This window comes from Ranitomeya variabilis, chromosome 5 (assembly GCF_051348905.1).
Source record: "Ranitomeya variabilis isolate aRanVar5 chromosome 5, aRanVar5.hap1, whole genome shotgun sequence".
In the NCBI taxonomy this organism is placed as follows: Eukaryota; Metazoa; Chordata; class Amphibia; order Anura; family Dendrobatidae; genus Ranitomeya; species Ranitomeya variabilis.
Window position 1 is genome coordinate 689,276,013 of NC_135236.1, and position 24,061 is coordinate 689,300,073.

The 24,061-nt window shown below is 53.2% G+C and overlaps 1 protein-coding gene across 2 annotated transcripts in view; it reads left to right on the plus strand.

Moving 5' to 3' along the window:
* LMO3 (LIM domain only 3) overlaps positions 1–24,061 on the plus strand; it is a 50,017-nt gene that overhangs the window by 20,310 nt on the left and 5,646 nt on the right. For both annotated transcript variants that reach the window (XM_077267274.1, XM_077267273.1), the window contains exons 2-3: positions 4,469–4,682; positions 16,979–17,104. In XM_077267274.1, coding sequence (XP_077123389.1) covers positions 4,469–4,682; positions 16,979–17,104 — 340 coding nt within the window. The remainder of the gene's footprint in view (positions 1–4,468; positions 4,683–16,978; positions 17,105–24,061) is intronic.

Here is a 24,061-nt window from a genome sequence, read left to right on the forward strand (position 1 = left end):
TTGGCCTCCCCCACATGCGACTTTCCCCTCTCCAGTCTATCCTTAATGCAGCAGCCAGGGTCGTCCATCTGGCTAATCGTTACTCGGACGTGTCCGCTCTTCGCCAGTTGTTACACTGGCTGCCCATTCATTACAGGATACAATTCAAAGTACTTGTTCTCACCCACAAAGCTCTCCACAGTGCGGCACCCCCTTACATCTCCTCCCTCATTTCTGTCTATCGGCCTAACCAACCTCTGCGCTCTGCAAATTACTTTTCGACTAATCTCTGCACTAATCCGTACCTCCCACTCCCGACTCCAAGACTTCTCCCGTGCTGCGCCAATCCTCTGGAATGCTCTACCCCAAGAAATTTGGACCATCCACAATTTGCATAGTTTTAGGCGCTCGCTCAAAACACATTTGTTCAGAGCGGCCTATCACGTTCCCTAATCAGTCATTTTATGTTTGTGTGTGTGTAGCCCATTCACTATCTCCATCTACCCCCCACCCCCTGAAGATGGCCGGACCCTCATTGTAAATACACACCTGTACTTTGTATCTCCCCACCTCATTGTAGATTGTAAGCTCTCACGAGCAGGGGCGGCTTATTTTGTCTTATTTTGCTTTATTACTGTATTGTTAACATTGTTACATTGTGTTTGAAACTGTTAAACTTTAAAGCGCTGCGGAATATGTTGGCGCTATATAAATAAAGATTATTATTATTATTATGTGGTGCAGCAGCATGTACTAGAGCGGCATGTGGTGGAGCAGCATTTGGTGGTGCCGCATTTAGCGGAGAAGCAGGTGGTGCAGCGGCATGTGGTGGAGCAGCATGTACTAGAGCGGCATGTGGTGCAGCAGCATGTACTAGAGCGGCATGTGGTGCAGCGGCATGTGGTGCAGCAGCATGTACTAGAGCGGCATGTGGTGGAGCGGCATGTGGTGGAGCGGCATGTGGTGGAGCAGCATGTGGTACAGTGGCATGTGGTACAGCGGCATGTGGTGGAGCGACATGTGGAAGAGCGGCATGTGGTGGAGCGACATGTGGTGCAGCGGCATGTGATGGAGCGACATGTGGTGAAGCGGCATGTGGTGCAGCGCATGTGGTGCAGCGGCATGTGGTGGAGCGGCATGTGGTGCAGCGGCATGTGGTGGAGCGGCATGTGGTGGAGCAGCATGTGGTGCAGCAGCATGTACTAGAGCGGCATGTGGTGCAGCGGCATGTGTTGCAGCAGCATGTACTAGAGCGGCATGTGGTGGAGCAGCATTTGGTGGTGCCGCATTTAGCGGAGAAGCAGGTGGTACATCGGCATGTGGTGGAGCGGCATGTGGTGGAGCAGCATGTGGTGCAGCAGCATGTACTAGAGCGGCATGTGGTGCAGCGGCAAATGGTGCAGCAGCATGTACTAGAGCGGTATGTGGTGGAGCGGCATGTGGTGGAGCAGCATGTGGTACAGCGGCATGTGGTGGAGCGGCATGTGGTGCAGCGGCATGTGGTTGAGCGGCATGTGGTTGAGCGGCATGTGGTGCAGCGGCATGTGGTGCAGCGGCATGTGGTGCAGCGGCATGTGGTGGAGCGGCATGTGGTGCAGCGGCATGTGGTGCAGCGGCATGTGGTCCAGCGGCATGGGGTAGAGCGGTATGTGGTGCAGCGGCATGTGGTGGAGCGGCATGTGGTGGAGCGGCATGTGGTGGAGCGGCATGGGGTAGAGCGGCATGTGGTGGAGCGGCATGTGGTGCAGCGGCATGTGGTTGAGCGGCATGTGGTGAAGCGGCATGTGGTGCAGCGGCATGTGGTGCAGCGGCATGTGGTGGAGCGGCATGTGGTGCAGCGGCACGTGGTGCAGCGGCACGTGGTGCAGCGGCATGTGGTGCAGCGGCACGGGGTGGAGCGGCATGTGGTGCAGCGGCATGTAGTGGATCGGCATGTGGTGCAGTGGCATGTAATGGAGCGGCATGTGGTGCAGCGGCATGTGGTGGAGCGGCATGTGGTGCAGCGGCATGTGGTGGATCGGCATGTGGTGGATCGGCATGTGGTGGAGCGGCATGTGGTGGAGCGGCATGTGGTGGAGAGGCATGTGGTTCAGCGGCAGGTGGTGAAGCGGCAGGTGGTGAAGCGGCATGTGGTGGAGCGGCATGTGGTGGAGCGGCATGTGGTGGAGCGGCATGTGGTGGAGCGGCAGGTGGTGGAGCGGCATGTGGTGGAGCGGCAGGTGGTGGAGCGGCATGTGGTGGAGCGGCATGTGGTGGGGCGGCATGTGGTGGAGCGGCATGTGGTACAGCGGCATGTGGTGGAGCAGCATGTGGTAGAGCGGCATGTGGTGAAGCGGCATGTGGTGGAGCGGCATGTGGTGGAGCGACATGTGGAGCGGCATGTGGTGGAGCGACATGTGGTGGGGTGGCATGTGGTGGAGCGACATGTGGTGGAGCGGCATGTGGTGGAGCGACATGTGGTAGAGCGGCATGTGGTGGAGCAGCATGTGGTGGAGCGACATGTGGTGCAGCGACATGTGGTGGGGCGGCATGTGGTGGAGCGGCATGTGGTGCAGCGGTATGTGGTACAGCGGCATGTGGTGGAGCAGCATGTGGTAGAGCGGCATGTGGTGAAGTGGCATGTGGTGGAGCGACATGTGGGGCGGCATGTGGTGGAGCGACATGTGGTGGAGCGGCATGTGGTGGAGCGACATGTGGTGGAGCGGCATGTGGTGGAGCGACATGTGGTGGGGTGGCATGTGGTGGAGCGACATGTGGTGGGGTGGCATGTGGTGGAGCGACATGTGGTGGAGCGGCATGTGGTGGAGCGACATGTGGTGGAGCGGCATGTGGTGCAGCGGTATGTGGTGGAGCGGCATGTGGTACGGCGGCATGTGGTACAGCGGCATGTGGTGGAGCGGCATGTGGTGGGGCATCATTTAATGAGGTGGTATGTAGTGGAGCCGGATGGAGCGGCATTTAGTGCCACCATTCCGACCATTCTACTTCCTATCTGAATCACAGCGAACATAAGAAAAGGCCAAAATGACATAAAGTATCACCAAAGGGGACGAAAGACCGGGGAAGAAAACAGGGTGACCCGAAACGTGACCGACTAAATCAGCATGTAAGGTGTGATACCATGTATCCAGACTGATGCGATGTATCCCACGTGACGAGTGATACGATGTATCCGGTGTGAGGTGTGATACGATGTATCCGCTGTAACGCGTGATACGATGTATGCAGTGTGACGTGTGATACGATGTATCCGGCGTGACGTACGTGTGATACAATGTATCCGGTGTGATGTATGATACAATGTATCCGGCGTGACGTGTGATACAATGTATCCGGTGTGACGTGTGATACAATGTATCCGGTGTGATACAATGTATCCAGTGTGACGTGTGATACAATGTATCCAGTGTGACGCGTGATACGATGTATCCGGTGTGACGTGTGATACGATGTATCCGGTGTGACGCGTGATACGATGTATCCGGTGTGACGCGTGATACGATGTATCCGGCGTGACGTGTGATACAATGTATCCGGTGTGACGTGTGATACAATGTATCCGGTGTGACGTGTGATACAATGTATCCGGTGTGATACAATGTATCCAGTGTGACGTGTGATACAATGTATCCAGTGTGACGCGTGATACGATGTATCCGGTGTGACGTGTGATACGATGTATCCGGTGTGACGCGTGATACGATGTATCCGGTGTGACGCGTGATACGATGTATCCAGTGTGACGTGTGATACAATGTATCCAGTGTGACGTGTGATACGATGTATCCGGTGTGACGTGTGATACGATGTATCCGGTGTGGCGTGTGATACGATGTATCCGGTGTGGCGTGTGATACAATGTATCCGGTGTGACGTGTGATACGATGTATCCAGTGTGACGTGTGATACAATGTATCCGGTGTGACGTGTGATACAATGTATCCAGTGTGACGTGTGATACGATGTATCCGGTGTGACGTGTGATACGATGTATCCGGTGTGGCGTGTGATACAATGTATCCGGTGTGACGTGTGATACAATGTATCCAGTGTGACGTGTGATACAATGTATCCGGTGTGACGTGTGATACAATGTATCCAGTGTGACGTGTGATACGATGTATCCGGTGTGACGCGTGATACGATGTATCCGGTGTGACGCGTGATACGATGTATCCAGTGTGACGTGTGATACAATGTATCCGGTGTGACGTGTGATACAATGTATCCAGTGTGACGTGTGATACGATGTATCCGGTGTGACGTGTGATACGATGTATCCGGTGTGGCGTGTGATACAATGTATCCGGTGTGACGTGTGATACAATGTATCCAGTGTGACGTGTGATACGATGTATCCGGTGTGACGTGTGATACGATGTATGCGGTGTGATACGTGTACCTGATCTTTGGCGGTCTCGCCTCCTCTCGGGACCCCCTTTTTTTTCGCCTTCTACCTCCTCTGACGCCTTTTCTCCGTTTCTCTCAGGAATACAAATGCTTTCTGTTCAGCCGGACACGAAGGCGAAGGGTTGTGCTGGCTGCAGCCGCAAGATCAAGGACCGCTACCTGCTGAAGGCGCTGGACAAGTACTGGCACGAGGACTGCCTGAAGTGCGCCTGCTGTGACTGCCGCCTGGGGGAGGTGGGCTCCACGCTGTACACCAAGGCCAACCTCATCCTGTGCCGGAGGGACTACCTGAGGTGAGGGCCGCGCTGCCCACCCCAGCTCAGAGCTGCCTGTGTATCCCGCCCTCAAAGTGTAACCCTGCCCTCACAGGGTAACCTCGCCCTCAAATTGTAACCCCACCCTAGCTCAGAGCTACCTGTATAACCCCGCCCTCAATGTGTAACCCCGCCCTCAAAGTGTAACACCGCCCTAGCTCAGAGCTACCTGTATAACCCCGCCCTCACCATGTAACCCTGCCCTAGCTCCGAGCTACATGCATAGCCCCTCCCTCACCATGTAACCCCACCCTCAAAGTGTAACCCCGCCCTAGCTCCAAGCTGCCTGTATAACCCCGCCCTCACCGTGTAACCCCACCCTCAAACTAACCCCACCCTAGCTCAGAGCTGCCTGCATAGCCCCGCCCTCAGTGTAACCCTGCCTCAGCTCAGAGCTGCATGTGTAACCCGCCCTCACAGTGTAACTCCGCCCTCACAGTGTAACCCCGCCCTAGCTCCGAGCTACCTGTATAACCCCGCCCTCACGTATAACCCCGCCCTCACCGTGTAACCCCGCCCTCACCGTGTAACCCCGCCCTCAAAGTGTAACCCCGCCCTAGCTCAGAGCTACCTGCATAGCCCCGCCCTCACATTGTAACCCCGCCTCAGCTCAGAGTTGCCTGTGTAACCCGCCCTCACAGTGTAACCCCTGTTATGATGACCTGGTGGTTAGGAGCACTAGGAATGACCTGATGAGCAAACTAGTAATACAAGGACAAGCTCTGGGAAGTGGGAGCTTTGCTGACCACAACCCCTAAACCTATCACAACAACTAGAAATAGCCGTGGAGCGTACCTGACTCTGCCTAGACGCCTCTTCACAGCCTAAGAGCTAACTACCCCTAAAGATAGAAAATAAGGCCTAACTTGCCTCAGAGAAATTTCCCAAAGAAATAGGCAGCCCCCCACACGTATTGACTGTGAGTTAAGATGGAAGTCACAAACACAGGAATGAAGTAGGTTTCAGCAAAGGAGGCCAGCCTTAACTAAACAGACTTGAGGATAGAAAAGGTATCTTTGCGGTCAGCATAAAAAACTACCAAAAAACCACGCAGAGTGTGCAAAAGAGACCCCACACCGACTCACGGCGTGGAGGTGCCACTCTGCATCCCAGAGCTTCCAGCTAGCCAGGCAGAATCATGATAGCAAGCTGGACAGAAAACAGTGGTAAACAAATAAGCTAGCAGGGACTTAGCTTTTGCTGGAGTAGACAGGTCATCTGAAAGATCCAAGAGCAAACTGAACCAGTACTAGGACATTGACAGCTGGCATCAAGTAACGATCTAAGTGGAGTTAAATAGAGCAGCCAGCCTAGGACTAAACGAGGTCAGCTGAGGAAAGAACCTCAGAACCAGCAGCTCCACTCACAGCCACCAGAGGGAGTCCATGGGCAGAACTCGCCGAAATACCATTCATAACCACCGGAGGGAGTTCAAGAACAGAATTCACAACAAACCCCGCCCTCATAGTGTAACCCCACCCTAGCTCCGAGCTACCTTTATGACCCCGCCCTCACCATGTAACCCCATCCTCAAAGTCTAACCCCTCCCTAGCTCAGAGCTACCTGCACAGCCCCACCCTCACACTGTAACCCCACCCCAGCTCAGAGCTGCCTGTGTAACCCGCCCTCACAGTGTAACCCCGCCCTTAATGTGTAACCCCGCCCTAACTCAGAGCTACCTGCATAGCCCCGCCCTCACATTGTAACCCCACTCCAGCTCAGAGCTGCCTGTGTAACCTGCCCTCACAGTGTAACCCCGCCTCAGCTTAAAGCTGCCTGTATAAGCCTGCCCTCACAGTATAACCCCGCCCACACAGTGTAACCATGCCCCACCTCACAGCTACCTGCGTAACCCTGCCCTCAGTGTAACCCCGCCTCAGCTCAGAGCTGCCTGTGTAACCCTGCCCTCACAGTGTTACCCTTCCTTAACTCAAAGCTGCCACTGTAACCCTGCCCTCGCAGTGTAACCCCGCACTATATCAAAGCTGCCTGTGTAATCCCTGCTCTCACAGTGTAACCCCGCACTATATCAGAGCTGCATGTGTAACCCCTCCTTCACAGTGGAACCCTGCACTATATCAGAGCTGCCTGTGTAATCCCTCCTTCACAGTGTAACCCCGCACTATATCAGAGCTGCCTGTGTAATCCCTCCTTCACAGTGTAACCCCGCACTATATCAGAGCTGCCTGTGTAATCCCTCCTTCACAGTGTAACCCCGCACTATATCAGAGCTGCCTGTGTAATCCCTCCTTCACAGTGTAACCCCGCACTATATCAGAGCTGCCTGTGTAATCCCTTCTTCACAGTGTAACCCCGCACTATATCAGAGCTGCCTGTGTAATCCCTCCTTCACAGTGTAACCCCACACTATATCAGAGCTGCATGTGTAATCCCTGCTCTCACAGTGTAACCCCGCACTATATCAGAGCTGCATGTGTAACCCCTCCTTCACAGTGGAACCCTGCACTATATCAGAGCTGCCTGTGTAATCCCTCCTTCACAGTGTAACCCCGCACTATATCAGAGCTGCCTGTGTAATCCCTCCTTCACAGTGTAACCCCGCACTATATCAGAGCTGCCTGTGTAATCCCTCCTTCACAGTGTAACCCCGCACTATATCAGAGCTGCCTGTGTAATCCCTCCTTCACAGTGTAACCCCGCACTATATCAGAGCTGCCTGTGTAATCCCTTCTTCACAGTGTAACCCCGCACTATATCAGAGCTGCCTGTGTAATCCCTCCTTCACAGTGTAACCCCACACTATATCAGAGCTGCCTGTGTAATCCCTGCTCTCACAGTGTAACCCCGCACTATATCAGAGCTGCATGTGTAATCCCTGCTCTCACAGTGTAACCCCGCACTATATCAGAGCTGCCTGTGTAATCCCTCCTTCACAGTGTAACCCCGCACTATATCAGAGCTGCCTGTGTAATCCCTCCTTCACAGTGTAACCCCGCACTATATCAGAGCTGCCTGTGTAATCCCTCCTTCACAGTGTAACCCCGCACTATATCAGAGCTGCCTGTGTAATCCCTCCTTCACAGTGTAACCCCACACTATATCAGAGCTGCCTGTGTAATCCCTCCTTCACAGTGTAACCCCACACTATATCAGAGCTGCCTGTGTAATCCCTGCCCTCACTATATCAGAGCTGCCTGTTTAATCCCTCCTTCACAGTGTAACCCCGCACTATATCAGAGCTGCCTGTGTAATCCCTGCCCTCACTATATCAGAGCTGCCTGTGTAATCCCTCCTTCACAGTGTAACCCCGCACTATATCAGAGCTGCCTGTGTAATCCCTCCTTCACAGTGTAACCCCGCACTATATCAGAGCTGCCTGTGTAACCCCTCCTTCACAGTGTAACCCCGCACTATATCAGAGCTGCCTGTGTAATCCCTCCTTCACAGTGTAACCCCGCACTATATCAGAGCTGCCTGTGTAATCCCTCCTTCACAGTGTAACCCCGCACTATATCAGAGCTGCCTGTGTAATCCCTCCTTCACAGTGTAACCCCGCACTATATCAGAGCTGCCTGTGTAATCCCTCCTTCACAGTGTAACCCCGCACTATATCAGAGCTGCCTGTGTAATCCCTCCTTCACAGTGTAACCCCGCACTATATCAGAGCTGCCTGTGTAATCCCTCCTTCACAGTGTAACCCCACACTATATCAGAGCTGCCTGTGTAATCCCTCCTTCACAGTGTAACCCCACACTATATCAGAGCTGCCTGTGTAATCCCTGCCCTCACTATATCAGAGCTGCCTGTTTAATCCCTCCTTCACAGTGTAACCCCGCACTATATCAGAGCTGCCTGTGTAATCCCTGCCCTCACTATATCAGAGCTGCCTGTGTAATCCCTCCTTCACAGTGTAACCCCGCACTATATCAGAGCTGCCTGTGTAATCCCTCCTTCACAGTGTAACCCCGCACTATATCAGAGCTGCCTGTGTAATCCCTCCTTCACAGTGTAACCCCGCACTATATCAGAGCTGCCTGTGTAATCCCTCCTTCACAGTGTAACCCCGCACTATATCAGAGCTGCATGTGTAACCCCTCCCACACTGTATAGCCCTGCCCCAGATAAGAGCTGCCTGTGTAACCCCACCATCACAGTGTAACCCCACCTCAGTTCAGAGCTGCCTTTGTAACACGCCCACACTGTAACTTCATCCCAACTCAGAGCGGCATGTGTAACCCCACCCAGACTGTGTAACCCTGCCCCAGCTCAGAGATGACTGCATATCCCCACTCTCAGTGTAACTCTGCCCCAGCTCAGAGATGTGTACCCTCGTCCTCACAGTGTAACCCAGCTCGGAGCTGCATATGTAACCCCGCCCACACTGTGTAAACCTGTCCCAGCTCAGAGATGACTGTATAACCCCACCCTCAGTGTAACTCCGCTCCAGCTCAGAGCTGCCTGTGTAACCTTGTCCTCAGAGTGTAACCCCTCCCCAGTTTACAGCTGCCTTTGTAACCCTGCCCAAGCTTAGAACTGGCTGTGTAACCCTGCCCTCACAGTGTAACCCTGCCTCAGCTCAGAGATGACTGTATATCCCCACTCTCAGTGTAACTCTGCCCCAGCTCAGAGATGTGTACCCTCATCCTCACAGTGTAACCCAGCTCGGAGCTGCATATGTATCCCCACCCAGACTGTGTAACCCTGCCCCAGCTCAGAGATGACTGTATAACCCCACCCTCAGTGTAACTCTGCTCCAGCTCAGAGCTGCCTGTGTAACCTTGTCCTCACAGTGTAACCCCTCCCCAGTTTTCAGCTGCCTGTGTAACCCTGCCCAAGCTTAGAACTGGCTGTGTAAGCCTCCCCCATCTCAGAACTGCTTGTTTAACCCTGCCATCACAGTGTAACCCCGCCCCAGCTCAGAGCTGTCTGTGTAACCCCGCCCCCACCCTCACCACTGATTGTCACCTTTCTCTGCGTAACCACGCCCTCACGGTATAACCCCACCCACAATAACCCCGCCTCACCTCAGCGCTGCCTTGTTACCCCGCCCACATGGTGTTAACACGCACACTGTGTAACCTCATCTACACAGTGTAACCCCGCCCCAGCTCTGTGCTGCCTGTGTAGCCCTGCCCACACAATGTTACTGCACCGACACCACTGATTTGCAGATTTCTCTGTGTAACCTTGCCCACTCCACTGATTGGTAGCTTTCTTTGTGGTCCTTACACTGTGCTGTTTCTGGTCCTGATTCTGGTCCTTTCACTGCTAGTTCTGGTCCTGATTCTGGTCTTTACACTGTGATGGTTCTGGCCTTACACTGTGCTTCCCCGGCCCATGTTTGCCCCATGTCTTCTCCCGGCCAATCTTCTCCCATGTCGTCTCCCGGCCAGTGTTCACCCCATGTCTGCTGCTCCCGGCCCGTCTTCGCCCCATGTCTTCTCCCGGATCATGTTTACCCCATGTCTGCTGCTCCCGGACAGTGTTTGCCCCATGTCTGCTGCTCCCGGACAGTGTTTGCCCCATGTCTTCTCCCGGATCATGTTTTCCCCATCTCTGCTGCTCCCGGACAGTGTTTGCCCCATGTCTGCTGCTCCCGGACAGTGTTTGCCCCATGTCTGCTGCTCCCGGACAGTGTTTGCCCCATGTCTGCTGCTCCCAGACAGTGTTTGCCCCATGTCTGCTGCTCCCAGACAGTGTTCCTTCATGTCTGCTGCTCCCAGACAGTGTTTGCTGCATGTCAGCTGCTCCCGGCCAGTGTTTGCCCCATGTCTGCTGCTCCCGGACAGTGTTTGCCCCATGTCTGCTGCTCCCGGACAGTGTTTGCTGCATGTCAGCTGCTCCCGGACAGTGTTTGCCCCATGTCAGCTGCTCCCGGACAGTGTTTGCCCCATGTCTGCTGCTCCCGGACAGTGTTTGCCCCATGTCTGCTGCTCCCGGCCAGTGTTTGCCCCATGTCTGCTGCTCCCGGACAGTGCTTGCCCCATGTCTGCTGCTCCCGGACAGTGTTTGCCCCATGTCTGCTGCTCCCGGACAGTGTTCGCCCCATGTCTTCTCCCGGATCATGTTTACCCCATGTCTGCTGCTCCCGGACAGTATTCGCCCCATGTCTTCTCCCGGATCATGTTTACCCCATGTCTGCTGCTCCCGGCCAGTGTTTGCCCCATGTCTGCTGCTCCCGGACAGTGTTTGCCCCATGTCTGCTGCTCCCGGACAGTGTTCCCCCATGTCTGCTGCTCCCGGCCAGTGTTTGCCCCATGTCTGCTGCTCCCGGACAGTGTTTGCCCCATGTCAGCTGCTCCCGGCCAGTGTTTGCCCCATGTCTGCTGCTCCCGGACAGTGCTTGCCCCATGTCTGCTGCTCCCGGACAGTGTTTGCCCCATGTCTGCTGCTCCCGGACAGTGTTCGCCCCATGTCTTCTCCCGGATCATGTTTACCCCATGTCTGCTGCTCCCGGACAGTGTTCGCCCCATGTCTTCTCCCGGATCATGTTTACCCCATATCTGCTGCTCCTGGCCAGTGTTTGCCCCATGTCTGCTGCTCCCGGACAGTGTTTGCCCCATGTCTGCTGCTCCCAGACAGTGTTTGCCCCATGTCTGCTGCTGCTCCCGGCCAGTGTGCGCCCCATGTCTGCTGCTCCCGGCCTGTTTATTCCCCATGTCTGCTGCTCCCGGCCTGTTTATTCCCCATGTCTGCTGCTCCCGGCCTGTTTATTCCCCATGTCTGCTGCTCCCGGCCAGTGTTTGCCCCATGTCTGCTGCTCCCGGACAGTGTTCGCCCCGTGTCTGCTGCTCCCGGCCAGTGTTCGCCCCATGTCTGCTGCTCCCGGCCAGTGTTCGCCCCATGTCTGCTGCTCTCGGCCAGTGTTCGCCCCGTGTCTGCTGCTCCCAGACAGTGTTTGCTGCATGTCAGCTGCTCCCGGACAGTGTTCGCCCCATGTCTGCTGCTCCCGGACAGTTCGCCCCATGTCTGCTGCTCCCGGCCAGTGTTCGCCCCATGTCTGCTGCTCTCGGCCAGTGTTCGCCCCGTGTCTGCTGCTCCCAGACAGTGTTTGCTGCATGTCAGCTGCTCCCGGACAGTGTTCGCCCCATGTCTGCTGCTCCCGGACAGTTCGCCCCATGTCTGCTTCTCCCAGACAGTGTTTGCCCCATGTCTGCTGCTCCCAGACAGTGTTTGCCCCATGTCTGCTGCTCTCAGCCAGTGTTTGCCCCATGTCTGCTTCTCCCAGACAGTGTTCGCCCCGTGTCTGCTGCTCCCGGACAGTGTTCTCCCCATGTCTGCTTCTCCCAGACAGTGTTTGCCCCATGTCTGCTGCTCCCAGACAGTGTTCCCCCATGTCTGCTGCTCCTGGCCATTTACACCCCATGTCTGCTGCTCCCAGCCATTGTTCCCCCATGTCTGATCCTCTCAGCCAGTGTTTGCCCCATGTCTGCTCCTGGCCCGTTTACGCCCCATGTCTGCTGCTCCCGACCCGTTTACGCCCCATGTCTGCTGCTCCCGGCCGTTTACGCCCCATGTCTGCTGCTCCCGGCCCATTTACACCCCATGTCTGCTGCTCTCAGCCAGTGTTTGCCCCATGTCTGCTCCTGGCCCGTTTACGCCCCATGTCTGCTACGCTCGGTCAGTGTGCGCCCCGTGTCTGCTGCTCCCGGACGGTGTTCCCCCATGTCTGCTGCTCCCAGCCAGTGTTCCCCCCCATGTCTGCTGCTCCTGGCCCATTTACGCCCCATGTCTGCTGCTCTCAGCCAGTGTTCCCCCATGTCTGCTGCTCCCGGCCTGTTTACTCCCCATGCCTGCTGCTCCCAGCCAGTGTTCCTCCATGTCTGCTCCTGGCCTGTTTATGCCCCATGTCTGCTGCTCTCAGCCAGTGTTTGCCCCATGTCTGCTCCTGGCCCGTTTACGCCCCATGTCTGCTACGCTCGGTCAGTGTGCGCCCCGTGTCTGCTGCTCCCGGACGGTGTTCCCCCATGTCTGCTGCTCCCAGCCAGTGTTCCCCCCCATGTCTGCTGCTCCTGGCCCATTTACGCCCCATGTCTGCTGCTCTCAGCCAGTGTTCCCCCATGTCTGCTGCTCCCGGCCTGTTTACTCCCCATGCCTGCTGCTCCCAGCCAGTGTTCCTCCATGTCTGCTCCTGGCCTGTTTATGCCCCATGTCTGCTGCTCACGGCCAGTGTTCCCCCATGTCTGCTGCTCTCAGCCAGTGTTCCCCCATGTGTGCTGCTCCTGGCCTGTTTATGCCCCATGTGTGCTGCTCCCAGCCCGTTTACGCCCCATGTCTGCTGCTCCCGGCCAGTGTTCCCCCATGTCTGCTGCTCTCAGCCAGTGTTCCCCCATGTGTGCTGCTCTCAGCCAGTGTTCCCCCATGTGTGCTGCTCCTGGCCTGTTTATGCCCCATGTGTGCTGCTCCCAGCCCGTTTACGCCCCATGTCTGCTGCTCCCGGCCAGTGTTCCCCCATGTCTGCTGCTCCCGGCCCGTTTACGCCCCATGTCTGTGTATACCTTTTTATTTGCTCCTGGCCTGTTTTTGCTACCCCAGTCCATAGTCACCCCGATTCTTCCCACACCGGCTCCTGGCCTGTGTTCACCCTTCATTTTCTCCCGGCCTTTGCTCGCCCCCGTCTGGTCGCAGCTCTTCTTTGCCCCCCCCCTTTCATCTCCTGATCTTCAGGTTTGAAGAGTAAGAAACGCCATGATTTCCAGTTAATTAGATGAGCTTTCCACGGCCTCGGTCTGGCAGTTCACTAAAATGTTCCCGTGTAAGGGGCGATAATTCATCATTAGGGCTTCAGAGTCCAGGTGCAGATGAAAACTGATGGAGCCTCCAGCGCGGCGGAGAGGAGGCGCAGCGGCACCACCACGTGTGGTAAGCCCAATTCCCCGGCCCTGACTAGGAATGGCATATGCAGAATGTATGGACAGCAGACGCTGCAGACGCCCGTCTCGTCCAGGACGGTTCCTGGCAGCCGCGTGGTGCACCTGACAGGCGCCAAGGACCAGGCCGCATCCAAGGACTTTGTTTAGGTGCAACAAATCATTTGTCTGTTATTAACCCAGAGCTTGTAATTATGCAGATTGCATAGATCCCAGCCCGGCGTGCGGCGGCCGAGCATTACGGAGCGCAAGCCATTCATCATGCTGACTGATGGCCGCTGCGCGAGTCCCAGTGGTTAATGTACTGGGTAATTAACTGTCATCTGCCCGGTAATAGGCGGATGATCAATGGTTTTTGCGAAAGAAATTCTAATCAGGAGCTGATAAATGTCTGCAGCTCAGAGGAGAGTGCTCCCAGGTGACAGGGGAAATCCTCACATCGCCCCAGTGCAGAGAGTGGAAAGTGTGAGAGATCAGGCAGAGCGCCCCCTGTGCCCTGAGGTGACAGCCGCAGTGTGCGAAACATGGCTGCAAATATCTCCTGACCCTCTGCTCTGCTGAGAAAGGTCTGCTGCTCAGAGGAGAGCGCCGATGTCTGATCTCCCAGGTGACAGGGGAAATCCTCACATCGCCCCAGTGCAGAGAGTGGAAAGTGTGAGAGATCAGGCAGAGCGCCCCCTGTGCCCTGAGGTGACAGCCGCAGTGTGCGAAACATGGCTGCAAATATCTCCTGACCCTCTGCTCTGCTGAGAAAGGTCTGCTGCTCAGAGGAGAGCGCCGATGTCTGATCTCCCAGGTGACAGGGGAAATCCTCACATCGCCCCAGTGCAGAGAGTGGAAAGTGTGAGAGATCAGGCAGAGTGCCCCCTGTGCCCTGAGGTGACAGCCGCAGTGTGCGAAACATGGCTGCAAATATCTCCTGACCCTCTGCTCTGCCGAGAAATGTCTGCAGCTCAGAGGAGAGTGCTCCCAGGTGACAGGGGAAATCCTCACATCGCCCCAGTGCAGAGAGTGGAAAGTGTGAGAGATCAGGCAGAGCGCCCCCTGTGCCCTGAGGTGACAGCCGCAGTGTGCGAAACATGGCTGCAAATATCTCCTCACCCTCTGCTCTGCCGAGAATTGTCTGCAGCTCAGAGGAGAGTGCTCCCAGGTGACAGGGGAAATCCTCACATCGCCCCAGTGCAGAGAGTGGAAAGTGTGAGAGATCAGGCAGAGCGCCCCCTGTGCCCTGAGGTGACAGCCGCAGTGTGCGAAACATGGCTGCAAATATCTCCTGACCCTCTGCTCTGCTGAGAAAGGTCTGCTGCTCAGAGGAGAGCGCCGATGTCTGATCTCCCAGGTGACAGGGGAAATCCTCACATCGCCCCAGTGCAGAGAGTGGAAAGTGTGAGAGATCAGGCAGAGTGCCCCCTGTGCCCTGAGGTGACAGCCGCAGTGTGCGAAACATGGCTGCAAATATCTCCTGACCCTCTGCTCTGCTGAGAAAGGTCTGCTGCTCAGAGGAGAGCGCCGACGTCTGAACTCCCAGGTGACAGGGGAAATCCTCACATCGCCCCAGTGCAGAGAGTGGAAAGTGTGAGAGATCAGGCAGAGTGCCCCCTGTGCCCTGAGGTGACAGCCGCAGTGTGCGAAACATGGCTGCAAATATCTCCTGACCCTCTGCTCTGCTGAGAAAGGTCTGCTGCTCAGAGGAGAGCGCCGATGTCTGATCTCCCAGGTGACAGGGGAAATCCTCACATCGCCCCAGTGCAGAGAGTGGAAAGTGTGAGAGATCAGGCAGAGTGCCCCCTGTGCCCTGAGGTGACAGCCGCAGTGTGCGAAACATGGCTGCAAATATCTCCTGACCCTCTGCTCTGCCGAGAAATGTCTGCAGCTCAGAGGAGAGTGCTCCCAGGTGACAGGGGAAATCCTCACATCGCCCCAGTGCAGAGAGTGGAAAGTGTGAGAGATCAGGCAGAGCGCCCCCTGTGCCCTGAGGTGACAGCCGCAGTGTGCGAAACATGGCTGCAAATATCTCTTCACCCTCTGCTCTGCCGAGAAATGTCTGCAGCTCAGAGGAGAGTGCTCCCAGGTGACAGGGGAAATCCTCACATCGCCCCAGTGCAGAGAGTGGAAAGTGTGAGAGATCAGGCAGAGCGCCCCCTGTGCCCTGAGGTGACAGCCGCAGTGTGCGAAACATGGCTGCAAATATCTCCTGACCCTCTGCTCTGCTGAGAAAGGTCTGCTGCTCAGAGGAGAGTGCTCCCAGGTGACAGGGGAAATCCTCACATCGCCCCAGTGCAGAGAGTGGAAAGTGTGAGAGATCAGGCAGAGCGCCCCCTGTGCCCTGAGGTGACAGCCGCAGTGTGCGAAACATGGCTGCAAATATCTCCTGACCCTCTGCTCTGCTGAGAAAGGTCTGCTGCTCAGAGGAGAGCGCCGATGTCTGATCTCCCAGGTGACAGGGGAAATCCTCACATCGCCCCAGTGCAGGGAGTGGAAAGTGTGAGAGATCAGGCAGAGCGCCCCCTGTGCCCTGAGGTGACAGCCGCAGTATGCGAAACATGGCTGCAAATATCTCCTCACCCTCTGCTCCGCTGAGGAAGGTCTGCTGCTCAGAGGAGAGCGCCGATGTCTGATCTCCCAGGTGACAGGGGAAATCCTCACATCGCCCCAGTGCAGGGAGAGGAAAGTGTGAGAGATCAGGCAGAGCGCCCCCTGTGCCCTGAGGTGACAGCCGCAGTATGCGAAACATGGCTGCAAATATCTCCTCACCCTCTGCTCCGCTGAGGAAGGTCTGCTGCTCAGAGGAGAGCGCCGATGTCTGATCTCCCAGGTGACAGGGGAAATCCTCACATCGCCCCAGTGCAGGGAGAGGAAAGTGTGAGAGATCAGGCAGAGCGCCCCCTGTGCCCTGAGGTGACAGCCGCAGTATGCGAAACATGGCTGCAAATATCTCCTCACCCTCTGCTCCGCCGAGGAAGGTCTGCTGCTCAGAGGAGAGCGCCGATGTCTGATCTCCCAGGTGACAGGGGAAATCCTCACATCGCCCCAGTGCAGGGAGAGGAAAGTGTGAGAGATCAGGCAGAGCGCCCCCTGTGCCCTGAGGTGACAGCCGCAGTATGCGAAACATGGCTGCAAATATCTCCTCACCCTCTGCTCCGCCGAGGAAGGTCTGCTGCTCAGAGGAGAGCGCTGACGTCTGAACTCCCTAAATATTAGGTCGTGGCGGGGATCGGGCCCTGTATATAGGGACGTGGCAGGGAGCGGGCCCTTTATATAGGGACACGGCAGGGGTCTGCTACTGACCTGATCTGCAGGAAACGTCTGCTTTTCTGGCGATTTCCTGTGGTTCTGGGGTGGATCAGGACTATAAACACCATCATCCTCATCATTCCCAGTGTAACCACCATCCTCTCCCCAGAGGAGTCGCCCATGCACTCAGCACTTGTGATCTTTGCGCAGGTTGTTTGGCGTCACTGGGAATTGCGCGGCGTGCAGTAAGCTGATCCCGGCCTTCGAGATGGTGATGCGCGCAAAGGACAACGTCTACCACCTGGACTGCTTCGCCTGCCAGCTGTGCAACCAGAGGTGGGTGGAGCCTGCACTGCTAGGACACGCCCCTGCTCAGGTGTCCAGAGGGGTCCACACTTTGCATCATGGGGGGGTCCGCACGTTGCATCATGGGGGGCTGCACAAACCTACACAAGAGGAAGAACTGAGCCCGAAAGGTAAGATTCAATAATATTTATTAGTATAAACAAACAAAAAAAAGGAAAAAAAATGAAAAGCAAAAAATGTTTTACAGATTACTATTAACAAGCTAGTGCAAGGTATGTAAGTGTCAGGAAGGCATCCATAGTGTGATTAACCTGCAGAAATGCATATAAACCACAGCTACGTATGATACAGCTATAAACACCATCCAATAATGGGCAATATCCACAATATTAGCACACAGCATGCAGAGAGCATAAAGTGCAGTGCAATCACAACCAAGTGGTCGTATGAGAATAAATACATCCTGATGGAATGTTTCCAAGAAATACAAAAACCAACCAACGAGGATAGGGCAGATTTGGGTAGACAATCTGCAGGACGTAGAGAGGACCCCGACGCGCGTTTCGCATTAGCTTCTTCCAAATGGGGGAGAGAGTCAAGACCACGACTATTTATGGTGGATCTCACCAATTGTGCTCACACTGCTCAGATTAGCAACACAGATGTCCAGGGTTCGGCGTCTTACGTCCCCATCAGACACGTCATGAGAGCTGGGAGAGGGAGGCCGGAGAGATGTGTCACGATGGAGACCCGGTGCCAAGTGGTCAAGGTGAGCACATGCCGCACTTAATAGACTGGAGCACAGTACAAGAAGCAGTGACATCCAATCTTGTGATGCAAAGACATGGGTAACAAAGCAGAGGGAAGGTAGTGGAAAGGGGAATCAAAAATGATACACACAGTAAGCAACAATGTGGTAAGGGGATAGAAAAATAAAGTAAAATAGTGTATGGAAAAAATAATAGATGAGGACTGATGAGTATGAAAAGTGAGAGGTATGAATAAAGCCAAGTCTGTAATAAACAGTGTATAAAGTGCAAGTGCAAAATAGATAATGGAAATAATGTGAACACTCCATACTTTATATACCGACATGAAGAGACTGCAAAAAGGAACAGATGGATGTGTTGTGGACACTATGTCTCTACATGAGCAGAATAGTGACGGTAAATGGGGAGGAAGCGTTCTATAAAGTGTAAAAAATCTCTAAATATGAAATCATTATTATAATAGACAGAATGAGAAACAACGTGTAAGAAACATTCTGAAGAAAATCCATATATTCACAAAAAGGATCATATAGGTTCTAATAAGAAAGGGTGGTGTTTGTAGGTGACGAAATACATGAGAAGACACCTAACGAGGGCTGAAAAAAGTGCAAGTGCATCAATTGTACTGGATATACAAGATATATCATTCTCTATATTCATCTCTTAAAAAGAAATTCACTGCGACTCCAATACCAGCCATAACTCAACATGTACAAAACTGATGGAACATTAATGGTTTACAAAAAAGCCGCAAAACTAATAACCTCATTCAATCCAATCAGCCGGACACTATTCATCTTAGAAATCCATCTAGTTTCCAGCTGCGCTTGGGTCTTCTTCCAATTACTGTCGCGACTATCTCTCTGGACCCGATAGATACCTACAACTTATAAGAACATTTGCATCACTCTTCAGGGCAGTAATGAAATGTCGGGGTACAGGTAGAGGCTGGAGCCCGGCAACAGGTAGAGGCTGGAGCCCGGGCTACAGGTAGAGGCTGGAGCCCGGGTTACAGGTAGAGGCTGGAGCCCGGGCTACAGGGAGAGGCTGGAGCCCGGGCTACAGGTAGAGGCTGGAGCCCGGGCTACAGGTAGCAGCTGGAGCCCGGGCTACAGGTAGCGGCTGGAGCCCGGCAACAGGTAGAGGCTGGAGCCCAGGCTACAGGTAGAGGCTGGAGCCCTGGCTACAGGTAGAGGCTGGAGCCCGGGCTACAGGTAGCGGCTGCAGCCCGGGCTACAGGTAGCGGCTGGAGCCCGGGCTACAGGTAGAGGCTGGAGCCCGGGCTATAGGTAGAGGCTGGAGCCCGGGCTACAGGTAGAGGCTGGAGACCGAAATGCAGGTAGAGGCTGGAGCCCGGGCTACAGGTAGCGGCTGGAGCCCGTGCTACAGGTAGCGGCTGGAGCCCGGGCTACAGGTAGAGGCTGGAGCAAGGGCTATAGGTAGAGGCTGGAGCCCGGGCTACAGGTAGAGGCTGGAGCCCGAAATACAGGGGGAGGCTGGAGCCCAAGCTACAGGTAGAGGCTGGAATCTACACATTGCATCATGGGGCTACAAATTGTATAATTGGAGGGGCTACACATTGTATTATTGATGGTTTGCACATTGCATCATGGGGTCTACAAATTGTTTTTTGAGACAAAGGAAAAATCAACCCAGAAGAAGCCTTAGAAAGGAGCATGCAGAAGGTTATGCCCACAGTCGGTGGATGGCTAGGCCTACATTTGGTTCATGGGTAGGTGTATGTGGCACCCCAGGAGTTCGGGTGCCACAGTGGTGCTGCCTTCCTCACGGGGAGGGTAATGCCATGCCTGGAAGCAGGAGGGATCCCTTTGGCAGGTAATCTTACATTCAACACATTCTGACTCCAGGCCAGAAGGGGGAGCTCAAAAACCCGGTTTAAAAGGAGCGTCCCTGATATACATCCTGGTCTGGAGGAGGAGTTAGACAGTTGGTAGCAGACAGTGAAGGAGCACAGAGGAACTTAGGAGTTAGAGGAGGGCTGCAACTGGGCCCCTCTAAGCAGAGTGCCAAAACTGAGCATCGGGAGCCCGAGGCTGTGGGGAACTGCAAGTCCCACAGGAGAACCGGAGGGCAGGAAGCTAAAAGTGACTTGCCCACATTAAACCTGAGGAACAGCAGCATTTCAGAGCCCGGAGTCACTGTGTAAAGAGACCCCAGAGAAACGGCTCAAGTTGCCTACCGTGCAGGTACTGTCCCAGGACAGAGATTAACCGAGGACCTTGTTAGGACACCACAAGCAGCAAAGGACTAGAAACCATCGCATAGTGGAAGGCTCCCAAACCTGGCAAAGGGATTCCTGCTTGCTTTCATGCTGCCTGGACTCCATCGACACCTGTTGCCGGTAGCCTGGAGTGAGGCTGACTACAACATCAGCAAACCAGGTAAAGACTGCAACCCTGTGTCTTCCATTTATTTGTCGGCATTCACCATCCCTGCCAAACACGCTGGGAGCCCTAGGGACCCTGCTCCACCTGTGGGAAGCATCGCCATCTTTGCTGCAGTAACATCACCCCAGAGGACCTCTTTAAGCAGCGTCGGTCCCCTCTGACCGAGAACCACAGGTGGCGTCACGGACACAAACGTTTTTAAAACCCTTTTAAAGACCTTTCCCCTTTTACTTGAGTGCCCAGGGCCACGAACCGGGTCGCTGCCACCGTGACCACCCCTTTAATTGCGACCAGACCCAGTACCCAGTACCCTTAGGCCCTGGCGGGCGACTCATGTACACTTACTGAATGGCTTACTCGATGGATGTCTCGGTCTACGCCAGATGGATGGCTGGGTCTGCGCTCAATAGGGAAACTAAATCTATATTAGGTGGACAGCTAGGTCTATGCTTGATGGACAGAAGATGGCAAAGTCTACGGTCGGTAGGTCTGCGCTTGGTAGATGACTACGTTTATGCTCAGCGGCTAGGTCTATGCTCAGTCGATGATGGTCTACTCTCGGTGGAGAGCAGGAACTACACTTGGTAGATGGTAAAGCTCGTTGGACAGCTAGGTCTACACTCAGTGGACGGCTCTATCTACACTTGGTAGATGGCAAACTCTACGCTAAATAGGCGGCTACGTTTATGTTCTTTAAATGGCTGGATCTACGCTCGGTAGATTACTGGGTCTATGCTCTGTGGACAACTGGATCTATGCTCTGTAGTTAGCAAAGTCTATGCTCTGTGGGCGCCTAGGTCTACACTCAGTAGACGGCTGGCTCTACGCTTAGTGAGCGGCTGGGTTTACCCTTAGTGGCCAACTTGCTCTATGCTCAATAACCCAATACAAAAAAAATGGAGAACTCTTATTTTAAAAAAAACAATACAATGATCTTTATTACATATAACAACAATTAAAAAACAAGGGTTGTGAGGTAGAGCATGATAATATGGTATGTATAGTGGTGCACAACACACACACACACATATATATATATCTCGGCATAAGTACAACCGCGCTTCCCAGTGAATGTAATTTATTATAAAGAAGTAGCAGCAGCTTGTGCAGATTTTTGGATGAAGAAGGAGGCGAGTGCGAGTCCCAGGCTGTAAGGCCCAAGTCCAGGAATGGGGTTAGCTTCCAGGTATTAGCACTCACGTATCGCAGTTATACCGCCATCCAGTGGCAGATGTGGAGAAGTGTTCAAGAATTATTCCCAAGGAGCGATTCCCACTAAGAGAAGAAAATGTCTGTATATGAGAGGTGGAGACGCGCGGCTCTAACGCTGTTCTGTAATTCACATTAGTGTGTGATATCAGCAGAACAATGAAGGTGCATGTCACAGTGCGGCGTCCTATAAAGAGCAGAGCCGGATAATGAGCAGAGTCGGAGAACGAGCAGAGTCCTATAAAGAGCAGAGCCCTATAAAGAGGAGAGTCTTATAAAGAATGGAGCCCTATAAAGAATGGAGCCCTATAAAGAGGAGAGCCCTATAAAGAGCAGAGTCCTATAAAGAGCAGAGTACTATAAAGAGCAGAGCCCTATAAAGAGCAGAGTCCTATAAAGAGCACAGTCCTATAAAGAGCAGAGTCTTATAAAGAGAAGAGTCCTATAAAGAGCAGAACCCGAAAAAGAGCACAGCCCTATAAAGAATGGAGCCCTATAAAGAGCAGAGTCCTATAAAGAGCAGAACCCGATAAAGAGCAGAGTCCTATAAAGAGCAGAGTCCTATAAAGAGCAGAGCCCTATAAAGAGGAGAGTCTTATAAAGAGGAGAGTCTTATAAAGAATGGAGCCCTATAAAGAGGAGAGCCCTATAAAGAGCAGAGTCCTATAAAGAATGGAGCCTTATAAAGAGCAGAGTCCTATAAAGAATGGAGCCTTATAAAGAGCAGAGCCCTATAAAGAGCAGAGTCCTATAAAGAGCAGAGTCCTATAAAGAGCAGAGTCCTATAAAGAGCAGAGCCCTATAAAGAGGAGAGTCTTATAAAGAATGGAGCCCTATAAAGAGGAGAGCCCTATAAACAATGGAGCCCTATAAAGAGGAGAGCCCTATAAAGAGCAGAGTCCTATAAAGAATGGAGCCTTATAAAGAGCAGAGTGTTATAAAAAGCAGAGCCCTATAAAGAGCAGAGTCCTATAAAGAGCAGAGTCCTATAAAGAGCAGAGTCCTATAAAGAGCAGAGCCCTATAAAGAGGAGAGCCCTATAAAGAGCAGAGTCCTATAAAGAATGGAGCCTTATAAAGAGCAGTGTTATAAAAAGCAGAGCCCTATAAAGAGCAGAGTCCTATAAAGAGCACAGCCCTATAAAGAGCAGAGTCCTATAAAGAATGGAGCCTTATAAAGATATAAAGAGCAGAGCCCTATAAAGAATGGAGCCCTATAAAGAGCAGAGTCCTATAATGAGCAGAGCCCTATAAAGGAGCCATATAAAGAGGAGAGCCCTATAAAGAGCAGAGTCCTATAAAGAATGGAGCCTTATAAAGAGCAGAGCCCTATAAAGAATGGAGCCCTATAAAGAGGAGAGCCCTATAAAGAGCAGAGTCCTATAAAGAATGGAGCCCTATAAAGAGGAGAGCCCTATAAAGAGCAGAGTCCTATAAAGAATGGAGCCCTATAAAGAGGAGAGCCCTATAAAGAGCAGAGTCCTATAAAGAATGGAGCCTTATAAAGAGCAGAGTGTTATAAAAAGCAGAGTCCTATAAAGAATGGAGCCCTATAAAGAGCAGAGTCCTATAAAGAATGGAGCCCTATAAAGAGCAGAGTCCTATAAAGAGCACAGCCCTATAAAGAGCAGAGTCCTATAAAGAATGGAGCCTTATAAAGAGCAGAGCCCTATAAAGAATGGAGCCCTATAAAGAGCAGAGTCCTATAATGAGCAGAACCCTATAAAGGAGCCCTATAAAGAGGAGAGCCCTATAAAGAGCAGAGTCCTATAAAGAATGGAGCCTTATAAAGAGCAGAGTCTTATAAAAAGTAGAGCCCTATAAAGAGCAGAGCCCTATAAAGAGCAGAGTCCTATAAAGAGCACAGCCCTATAAAGAGCAGAGTCCTATAAAGAATGGAGCCTTATAAAGAGCAGAGCCCTATAAAGAATGGAGCCTTATAAAGAGCAGAGCCCTATAAAGAATGGAGCCTTATAAAGAGCAGAGCCCTATAAAGAGCAGAGCCCTATAAAGAGCAGAGTCCTATAAAGAGCACAGCCCTATAAAGAGCAGAGTCCTATAAAGAATGGAGCCTTATAAAGAGCAGAGTCCTATAAAGAATGGAGCCTTATAAAGAGCAGAGCCCTATAAAGAATGGAGCCCTATAAAGAGCAGAGTCCTATAAAGAGCAGAGTCCTATAAAGAGCAGAGCCCTATAAAGAATGGAGCCCTATAAAGAGCAGAGCCCTATAAAGAGCAGAGCCCTATAAAGAATGGAGCCCTATAAAGAGCAGAGTCCTATAAAGAGCAGAACCCGATAAAGAGCACAGTCCTATAAAGAGCACAGTCCTATAAAGAATGGAGCCCTATAAAGAGCAGAGTACTATAAAGAGCAGAGCCCTATAAAGAGCAGAGTCCTATAAAGAGCACAGTCCTATAAAGAGCAGAGTCTTATAAAGAGCAGAGTCTTATAAAGAGCAGAGTCCTATAAAGAGCAGAACCCGAAAAAGAGCACAGCCCTATAAAGAATGGAGCCCTATAAAGAGCAGAACCCGATAAAGAGCAGAGTCCTATAAAGAGCAGAGTCCTATAAAGAATGGAGCCCTATAAAGAGCAGAGTAC